This window comes from Colletes gigas, unplaced genomic scaffold, assembly GCF_013123115.1.
Source record: "Colletes gigas isolate AHSC1104 unplaced genomic scaffold, ASM1312311v1 Colletes_gigas_Sc00059, whole genome shotgun sequence".
Taxonomy (NCBI): domain Eukaryota; kingdom Metazoa; phylum Arthropoda; class Insecta; order Hymenoptera; family Colletidae; genus Colletes; species Colletes gigas.
In genome coordinates, this window is record NW_025106688.1 from 180,698 (window position 1) to 191,931 (window position 11,234).

The 11,234-nt window shown below is 27.0% G+C and overlaps 1 protein-coding gene across 2 annotated transcripts; it reads left to right on the forward strand.

Annotated features, from left to right (window-relative positions):
• Window positions 1-8,063: 8,063 nt before the first annotated feature.
• On the forward strand, window positions 8,064-11,170 carry LOC122403537 (alkylated DNA repair protein alkB homolog 8). Of its 2 annotated transcripts, none has more exons than XM_043407102.1 (8): window positions 8,064-8,371; window positions 8,873-9,032; window positions 9,123-9,354; window positions 9,456-9,578; window positions 9,666-9,866; window positions 9,934-10,319; window positions 10,398-10,553; window positions 10,628-11,170. In XM_043407102.1, the coding sequence occupies exons 2-8, from the start codon at window positions 8,922-8,924 to the stop codon at window positions 11,168-11,170; spliced, it is 1,752 nt and encodes a 583-aa protein (XP_043263037.1). In that variant the 5' UTR covers window positions 8,064-8,371; window positions 8,873-8,921. The 2 variants fall into 2 exon arrangements, with proteins under 2 accessions (XP_043263037.1, XP_043263038.1); XM_043407103.1 differs by having other exon boundaries at window positions 8,096-8,153.
• Window positions 11,171-11,234: the final 64 nt, after the last annotated feature.

The following is an 11,234-nucleotide window of genomic DNA, read 5'->3' on the forward strand; positions in this document are numbered from 1 at the left end:
ATGTAAGAAAAGAAACGTGATATATCTACTATGGACCAAAGCCAAATGAGTACACATCCATACCCCATACCGTGTATACAAGAGTGTTATATTTGCATTTGTCTAATGCACTTGTACAAAGAAACAATGCAAAATGTTTAATATTTTTTCTTTTATATATATGTACATATGTTTTCCGCATCTACGAATGAATTTACGACACCGTGCCTGTGTAACGTTCTCCTCTTTTTTCTTGACATCGAATAAATGGTAATTGTGAGCTACATGTATAGAACGTTGAGCGTACGCCTGTCAGTATTACGCAAGATCACTTTCAATTTTATTATTCCTATATTTGAGTCTGCTCTTACGTTTCGTTATAATTTAAATTTATGTACAACAAATTATATCTTTTAACTGACGAACTAGAAAATATTAATTTTACTAAACATAAATACCAATTGAAAAAGTAATTCTTACACAAAATTTATTGATTTCCGAAAGAAACTGATTTAAGAGAATGCAGTGATACCGAAATAACATAAAAACACATGTTTCTTAAATTGCAAAAGTTATATACATATAGACAAAAGTAATACCAAGAAAATATTTCGCTAAACAGTTATGCAATAACACTATTTTATTCTTAAGCTGAAGTTAATTTCTTACTTTTACATGCTATCTTCAAAATATTCACGTATAACATCAAACAGTACAGAAGATTTCGCTATACGCGCATTAAAACGTAAAATGCTATACATATAGCACATACTATGGCAGTCTTTCGAATACTTTTACAAAAATGACGAGTTACGCAAGAATCTCGTAGAAATACCATAAATTTACCCAGAATTAATTTAGATAGCATCAAAAATTTCCTAGTAGACATTTTGTGTTATGCCAATTAATTAAATTTATTATATTAATGTTGAAATAAATTGTTAAAAATTTTGTTAACAAACATTAAACTAGCATGATGTTAGTCTGATAAATAAAACGCTATATTGTAATTTGATATTGATTATAATACTCCTATATGATTATATTATTTCTAAATTTGTTTCATTCCTAATGTACGTCAAAATGTATTTTGCAATCGTTTGATAATCTGACATCCTGAATAAAGTATTATGTTTTTAAAAGCTGTTTACGTATATCAAGTTTTTAAGCACAATGCTTATTTGTAATTTTCATTTAGTACTTACAATCTCATTTTCATAAATTAATTACTATAATACGATTTTGAAAATGAACGTGAACCTACTAAATTTGTGTTTTATAAATAATATACATTTTAGTATTCAACGTTGCTCTACCCTGATCTGTAAGTAATCATATGTACACCTTTTCTAAATACATACAGTGCTGGAAAAAATATTAGCTCAGTATGATTGTCACGATACAAATGCGTATAACTACTAAACAACTTAATTTAAAGAAAAAACCTTTTGAAATATATATAAAGGTAATCTATTATTCCGATGTATATTAATACTTTATGGTACGAATAATTACATAAAAACTATTTTTACGTTATTCACGAATCAGAAAACCTTTTAACGTTGGAAAGATAGGTTCAATTAGTTCTAGCAATTACCGTAAACATTCTTCAGATTTCACTCACATACCTGACACGTATAATACATTGGAATTGTCCAAATAAAAACTGGCCAAACAAGTGACTATAAAAATAGGATGTCGGTGTACATACGAAACTGTAAACAATTACTTATATTGTTGTATATACTATTTATTCGCATTATCAGTAACTTTGATGTATGTACCCTATGCCTTTTGTTCAGGACAAAATAAATGCACGGTTGTCGTGAAAATTTAAAAGTTAATGAAATATGTATTTTTACAGAATAAACTAAATAAATTCATTTTTTGTACAAAATTAATATCTGTATCATTCACCAAAATATAAAATAAATATGACCGTATTAATAATGCTAATATTAATTTAAATAAATATAAATATCTCTACAAAATTAATTTTTTATGCATTAAAAATATGAATATTAAATGTATAATCATAATAACGGATATGTTAACAGCACATTTTCCAGTTTTTCTAAAATGTTAAGAGATTGAATCTCTAAAACCATGAAAATACGTAAAATATAAATACTTGAGGAAAGAAAATTTTCTATCGTTATTTAACAATTCTTTAGAACAGTGTCATTAAGTTACTGTAAAATTATAATTTTCAAATGCATGTACATCAATTAAGAAATATCAGGAACTCTTACGTAGGTCAATGGACCGCGAGAATATGAAAATATATGTTATGTCAGTATAATATCATAGATACGACGTATCAAACAAACTCTTTCGAAAAGATTAACTTTTTACCATCAGCTATGGAAGATTTATCAAATGTTCCTTCGCACTATTCATATGATTTTACATCAAAATGGTTGGTTAATATTACTCCAACTATTTATGAAACATTCTGTATAAATAAATCGTTATGTAACTTGTGACTGTAGAACATAAATATATTATGTAAAATCTTACTACATAAGTGTACAACCTTTCAGTTGCGTTAGTTACAGAAATACTACAAATATACATTAATAACGTATTATTAATATTTGTAAATTACGTACATAATTTTGTAAAATCAAATTTCGTGCATAAACAATAAACGTATTATAATTCATATGTTTGATTTTAGACTTTCTTCGATGTTTATATTCATAAATTAATTTTATCACATGAACTAAAAATTTGAAATATGATACCACATATTAATTTTGAATGAAAAGATTAATCTTTTCAAGCCAGATTTAATTTATGAAATGTCTCGTTAGTGGTTCAACTAAAATTTATTGGCATATGCGACCAAAAAACGTTGTTTCTTGTACCATGTCAACAAATATAAATTTATAAATTTATTTTGTTCTGTATAGAAAATACAAAACAACAAATAAAAGATTGTAAACTGCAGTTTTCAATAGTAATATTTAAATACACAAAACATCTCATAACAGAATATACTCGATATATGTACATATATATGTAATCGTTCGTACATTATATGCTTTTTGTTTTTTGTTATTTTATCATTTATTTTTTAAACGAAATATGAAAGTTTGAAAAGCCAATAAATTCTTTTTTATTTGATACACTTTACACGAAAACAAAATTGTATTCTTCAATAATAATTAAGAGGATCTGAAATAACGAGTAGAGTTAAAAATGTATAAAAAAATCTGCGATTTCAAATATTAATATTAAACAACTTTATAGAGATACTTCATTAAATGTATATTGAAATAATATTAAAATGCTAAATCACGTCGAAACAATGTAAAACTGAATTTTATCATCAGTATTTTGTCGAACTACTTTTATAAAACATGCAAATTGTACTCGTACATTTGAAACTTTTAATTTGTTAAAAATAATTATAAACATTGATATAAAATTACGGTTCACGAAGTAATTTTCATACAAAATTGAAAAGCTGAATGTATTTACGTATCCGTTAATATACAATGCATTTTTTTTTAAATACAACTTTTTTAAATTTACATGTTAATTAAACAAATACAAATTACATTACTTTTTTTCTATCACATTTGTAACAAACTTATTTTTTACATTTTGAAAATATATATATTTTATACTAGTAGAAAGCTGAGAACACATTATTTACATAATCGACAATAAAATATGTAATACATCATTAACAATCATATTTATTCTAATATTAAAATCAATTTCCATATGAAATGTCTAAAGTTCATGTATAAAATTTAATCGTGTAAATTTGGTGTTATTATTCAATTTCTTATTTTCTTAACCAGAAATTTGAGACTTTCTTAATAGATTATTTATAATTTTCTCTATAATTCAAAATTATTGTATTGACTCTCCGTGCTAATTACTGAATTTTCTTGTATATATGTAACTGTTCATTAAATTAAAATCAAATCTGTACATTGAAAAAAGTCATTTTTTAATATACATTATTATCTTGTCATTTGTTCCCAAACCGCCCTGTTCTAAGATACGTACTTTAACAATTTTAGAAGACGAATTTTCAAATTAATTAATTGAGAATTCAAAATTTCTTTACTAAAACAATAAACATATATGTATATATAAAATACGAAATATGTTTCAGGTAACCGAAAAAGTATAAGAGCTTTATTCAGATCATAGTATATACAGAGTGTAATCTCTTTGCAATAATTAGTTATTATATTGTCTCAATATCGATGCATTAGTATTCTTAATACAGATGCAATATTAAATGTATCCATGTAATACAGAATTATAGTCGCTCAATCATATATGTACAGGTGCCTCACAAACTCTGTCCACTAAAATATCTTTAAAACTTTTGACGATCATGAAAAATGTTTTACAGAAGAATTAAATGATTTCAAGAGAAGCATAATTTTATACAATTAGGTTTTTCTGTAGATAGACGCGTAAAGAACACATGAAGGTCAGTAATGTTTTTTTTTAAAGGAATCATATCCTTTAATTCACTATTTAATGCAGCTCTTCATTCCTTGTAGTAAATTATTAAAAGTCACTTATAACAAAAAACCATTAGTTTAAAAGATATCTGAATGTAAATACTGTATACTATACCGTTCAAATATTATTTTATAAAATAATGGTCTCCTTCAAATGGTATTCAGTATTTTTTAACATATTAATAGATTCAGTTACCCATTCTCAACAAAAAAGTACTGCATCATTTATGACAAAAAACCATTACTTTAAAAGATTTCAACTTAATAATTTGCAAGTTGCAATATTTACATTAAAATATCTTCTAATTTCATTATTTTTCACTATACATGGCGTAATACTTTTCTAGAGGAAATGATTAGTTGCCTCAAATATTGTATTAAAAAATATATAATTTCGTTTAAAAAAACATTAATGATCCTTACACATATGTCCTCCACGCGTTTTCTCGCGAAAAAAATAATTACAGCAAATTATGCGCCCCTTAAAACCATATAATTTTTGTCTAAAACATTTTCCACTATCATCAACAGTTTTGAAGATATTTGAATGAACAAAATTCGCGATACACTGTACATGTATGTATGTACACACAAAATACTGAATTGTTCTTGATTTCATAATATTGCATGCTATACCTCACCTAAATTTTGTTATATACGTAAACTCGTCAGTTTTCATGCTATATGCAAAAATAAGTATGTAGTATTAATTTAAAATAATAAATTTCCGATATTTTCATCTAAATTACAGTATAATTTTTCTACAATATTTACATTTAATAATTTTTTTTATTTGTATATAAAAATATCTCATAAAAAATGCCTTAATTTATTAAATATTTTGTTACTTTTTCATTTTTAATTACATTTTATAATTCGACTTTATATATTTGTTAAATAGCCACATTAATCGCCTGTCATGTTATCTAATTATAATATAAAAATATTTACTTCATTTTCATCAAGAATAATAAAATCGAAATCATAAAATAACGTTAACTTTAAGATCAAAAGGTTTTGAAGTATATTGTTTACCATGCGATCGTGGCTTATGAATGAATCTTATCTTCAATTCATCAGTCTCAAAACGTTTAAAAAATGACAAATATTCTTTGATACTGTAATTATAAATATGCTTCACATTACACTTGTAATAACAAAATACCTAGGTTGGCAATGTTATAAAATTAAATAAACAGATCAAACAATTAATGGAATAACCGATAAAACTTAACCTTATTGAAAAGTATTTTTAGTTTGTTTTTACCTAAAGTAGACACAGAAATGTAGTCTAACGAGTTTTCATATATTTCATAAATTTTATAAACAAATTTAATTAATATAGAAAACTATTGTTAATAATAATTATGCGTTTTTTTTAAATATTTCATACTATAAATATTACATCTGACTAGTAACATTTTAATTTCAAACATTGCAAATTTGTTAAATAATAACGATAGCAATCAAGAATCTTACATACAACAAAAAAAAGAATATATATTTCTGAGAAAAAAATCGCAGTTGCGATAACATGTTCTGAATATAAGCAAAAGAAACAAATAAGTATAACATCACGTATACATCTCCGCCGGACTACATATAACCTCATATTACGCAGATACAACAAGTACGGTGACGTTTGCGTATTGCAAACATGTCTTCCATACATTGATTATATTCCCACCATTTTATGTATAATCAGCTTCACATATTCCCAATATAATGAACACATATTTTATTTAAATTAAAAATATAAAATAAGCCACGTCGACAAATTTCAGAGACCAACAAAGAGATTACATTTTCAGCGTATGAACGGAAAAAAATTAAAGAAAAAAGGTAGTACCATTTTGGCGCCTTGTATCATGTATATTTTGTCGACGATATGGCGCATACAGTAAAAACAGACGCTTAAAAGACGCTTACGTTTAAACATACTGTGCATGACACTCCTTCTTCCCCCTCCCCCTTTAACGCGAACCAATTCAATTACTTTAAACAATATAATCTACGTAATTCGAGCTCTACAAGATGTATATCGTCAGAAAAATATAAAATAATTCGGAATGTGAATATGCCACTGTCGATTATATGTACGCTAGCTCTCAGAGTCTCGAGAATTGGACATGAGCGGGAAATGAAAAGCAACGCAATATATTGTAAATTACGCCACAGAAAACAAACTGATGACTAAAAGTCGCTCTTATTTTTTACAAGTTTTCCAACTGCTCGATGCTCACCATTGTAATCTACACGTCAAATGGCAAATTATTCGTTATAAAACTGTGTCGGGTACTATAGTACAAGATCCCATATATGCCAATGCATGGCGCAAGTAGCCAAACAGAGACGGATCGTACGCGGGCTATAGCCTTGACGGTTGATTTATGACGAAACACCCGTAATATAAGCCTCGCCGACATTTTATGTTACAAATCTAAAGTATCTATGTTTTCACGATAGTAAAAACTGTCACGCGATATTTTCCCACATATTAGCACATAACGATAACAAGGTACACGAGAACCTTCTTGCTAAACACATCTCCGGGCAGCCATTTGCTATGACGGTTGTGTAGAAATAAAAGGTATATGCACAGTACGCAGCACAGTAGCACTTCACCGAATATTTGTTCATATTACGCGTATCATACGGCGGTGGTAGCCTAGTAATCAATTGTTAGTCGTTGAAATCTGTCAACGCTTGAAAAGAAAAATATTTAGATTTTTCTTACCTGAACAGTCCTCTACAGCTAAAAGGATTCTCAGCTTCGAATATCGCGACCCCACGCCACTTGTGCGGCATATGAAAGTGTATGGGGAAAATCTGTATTACCATTGGCTTATTTCAGATAAGCCGCAAAAAGTAAGCCAATCAGCATCAACCTTTTATGTTTTGAAGCGTTTCTTTTTACCCCCCCCTCAATAAAATGTCTGCTGGTGGAAAGAGCGGGAAAAATCGTGCGTGGAAAACCGTTTACAATCTATTGTTGATATTGCACTAACTATTGCCCATTTTACCTAATCGAACAAATGTATTTTTGGTATTAAAACGTACTTATTATCTTTAAGTTTATTAACGGTATCTTTTAACGTACGAATAATTTAAATTATTAAGGTTAGGGTTTATTATTATCGTAGATGGCGTTAGATTCTGTAAACTATATATATTAAAGCATAAATTACAGTACCACCAACGTGATGCAACCAGTACTTACTATATATGTTTTTTAAAGAAGTAAACATGTTCTATTGTATAAATGCACATATATGTTAAAATATTTAAATATAACCAATACTGAAGTTGTATTAAATTATACATTTTGTAACATATGAATAACATTTGATAATTTTTAATATAAATTACATTTGGGAATCATCTTTTCCTACAAGTTGTTAACAAATTGAATTCTAAAAACCTGTTATTGTGCTCATAATTGTTAACAGTTTCGAAATAAACTATAATAAGCAAGTATGAGCGTTTAAAAATCAAACAGAATGAATTCAAACAGTGCATAAATAGATATTTACAAATATGAGTGCTTGCATCGCAAAAGTATCCGAATCGAACACATAAATAGGGGTCCAATGTCTGCCCTCTGTTAGCGATGTGTAGAAGTTGCATTTCATTCTAGGATTTTTAGGGGGCTCCATAAGTCAACTACAGATCGCAATGGTATTTAAAGCACTTGGTTTTGTGGTTAAATGTTATCACTAACCTAAGATTAAAATGTTAACGTAAACGGATACGTAGTAAAATATCAACGTAAATATTTATTTGTATATTTATTTATATCATTTGAGCATTTAACTATTTACGTTATTTAAATTGCCAAATCCAAATGCGATTCTTAATTTTATATTGACTCCGATTTTGTAATTTTATATGCGAAAGTAAGTATACATAGGTATTATGCAATAAACGTGATTGAAATATGAGAGAAATTTTAAGCATTTTTCTATTGTTTTTGAGTTTTGCACAAAGGACATTTATATAGGCTGAAGTCACATTTCCTGTTTTGAGATATTTAAACGTTTGTATTTGATCATATTAAAAAATATTTTTCCATGCGTAATGCAAAATGTATCAAAAATTAAATGTTCTGCTAATGTAAAATTAATCAAAGTTCATTAAATTTCATAAATAACTTTCGGGAAAGTGTATGTTTTGAACAGTTGAATGACTTACACCACTTTCAAAATTAGCAATATATCCTAGTTAATGTCTCGACAAACATTATAAATTTCATTAAGAAAACAATTTAATAAGAAGAAAAGAAATTTATTTTTAGAATTGTATTATTTATTTTATGATTACAACTTTATAATTATTATTTCAATAAATTTATTCACTTTCTACTTTGCTACATGATTTTCTATATTTCACACTTAAAGGGCTTTAAAATATTCATGATGAATTGATGAAATGTAAGATAATAAAATTATGAAAATAATGGAAGACAAGTTATCTAGGAAAAGTCATCGTAAACAAAAACGAGCTTACCATAGGCTTTTAAGAGACATGAATATTAAATGTTGTGATAATCCAACAAAGGTTTGTATTTTAATTATAAAAATAAAATAATTTACAATAATAACAACAGAAAAACGCAATATGTATGTTTTATTGTATGTTTTTGTATAGTATATGATGATTTGTAATGCTGGTTTAATGACTGGATTACAAAGAGAAACATTGCAAAATGTTGTAGATCCATTGGTCAGTAAATATGATTTAGTAATGTTACCAAATAAATCATATTGCTTTATTAAATTTTATTCTATAAACGATGCTGAATATGTATATAATAAAATTCATGGTCAAATTAAACTTGAAGGACGAAATACACCTTTGTATGCATCATTTACAGAAACAGGTATACAATGTAATTCCTTTCAAAATTTATACTATATTTTCTTCCATTTTTAGATAAATCGAAATAGTATATAAAATTCATATATTTTAATTTCATTTTAGATCCTAAATTAGATTACTATCAATTATCTTCTGATCTTCCTCCTGGGCTTAGAATGATAGAAAATTTTATAACGGAAAACGAAGAAAAGGATTTGTTAAATACTCTGAATTGGAATAACAAAGGTACTATAAAGATATATTTTTAATGAAAAGGTATTTCAGATTGTTAAACGTTAGAAATTTATAATAGTTCAATTGTTTGGTTTTTAGTATCAAAATCATCAGACTTAAAACATAGAAAAGTGAAACATTTTGGATACGAATTTGAATACAATTCAAATAAAGTAAATTCTGATAACCCAATTGCACCTATTCCTGAAAGTTATCAATTTTTACAAGCACGATTCAGAAAATATGATATTCCACATGAATATGATCAGTTAACAATTAATCACTATCTGCCTGGTCAAGGTATATTTTACAGTGCATTCTATAACAGAAATTTCTTTATAAAATAACTGATATTTTACAATTTAAGGAATTCCACCACATATTGATACACATAGTGTCTTTGAAGATACTATATTATCTTTGTCATTGGGTTCAGCATGTATTATGGATTTTAAACGAAAAGATAAAAGAATTTCTGTTCTTTTACCACCGCTTTCATTGCTAATTCTGTCAGGAGAAGCTCGATATGCATGGTCACATGGAATTTGTCCGAGGCATAATGATGTAATAGACTCTGTAAATGGAATTACAACACAGCCACGCAACACAAGGGTATCGTTCACATTTCGTAAAGTGAAAACAGGTTCTTGTTGTTGCACTTTTCCAGAATATTGTGACACAAAAGATAACTGTAACACTACTTTCATTGATGATAAGACAGCTAGAGGAATAGAAAATTCTTATGTTCATGAAGTATGTTACAAAGCATATTTTATACTATTTATATTATTTTTTTATTATCTATAGAAAATTATTAAATAATATTTATAGGTTTATGAAAATATTTCAAGTCATTTTGATGAAACAAGACATAATCAGTGGCCGAATGTGTCAAAATTTCTTCAGTCATTAAATCCAGGTGATATTCTTTTAGACATAGGTTGTGGAAATGGCAAATATCTCCATGAACACGAACATATATTTAAAGTATGTATATTGATTATCATTCTTGTTTCTATTAATTAATTGTTAAAACAACAAAAACAAATTTGATACTTCAGATTGGATGTGATCGAAGTCAAAATTTAATGAAAATATGTCGTAACAAGAATTTTGAAGTCTTTTTATCCGACTGTTTATACTTGCCATACAAAAATAATAGTTTAGATGCTGTAATAAGTATAGCAGTAATTCATCATCTCTCAACGCACGAAAGAAGAAAACAAGCAATTTCTGAATTAGCACGAGTTCTTAGACCAAATGGGAAGTGTTTAATATATGTATGGGCAAAAGAACAAGAAGTGGATTCTATGCAAACAGCTTATTTAAAATATAATACAACTAAAAAGAAAAATAAATCTTTGTATAAACAAAAATTGACAGAGTATGGTGTAACATTACCAATCCACGAAAATCGTACAAAATTCACATCTACCGATATGCTTGTTCCCTGGAAAAGGAAAGGAGGAGGAGACTTCCTTAGATATTATCATGTATTTCAAGAAGATGAACTAGCACAATTATGTTCGGAAGTAGTTGGCTTTATAATGAAAGATATATACTATGATCAAGGGAATTGGTGTGCAATTCTACAAAAAAAGTGAGATAAATTGATTAAAATAAAATCGGTTAATAACAAATATCATGTGTTTTTTAATGTATTTGTAA

What these genes read in the sequence shown, in the direction of transcription:
- LOC122403537 (XM_043407102.1), top strand. Translation starts at nt 8,922, where the DNA reads ATGAAAATAATGGAAGACAAGTTATCTAGGAAAAGTCATCGTAAACAA. An exon ending in TCTGAATTGGAATAACAAAG is followed by an intron (nt 9,579 to 9,665) that starts GTACTATAAAGA and finishes TTTGGTTTTTAG; the next exon opens with TATCAAAATCATCAGACTTA. An exon ending in AACACGAACATATATTTAAA is followed by an intron (nt 10,554 to 10,627) that starts GTATGTATATTG and finishes TTGATACTTCAG; the next exon opens with ATTGGATGTGATCGAAGTCA.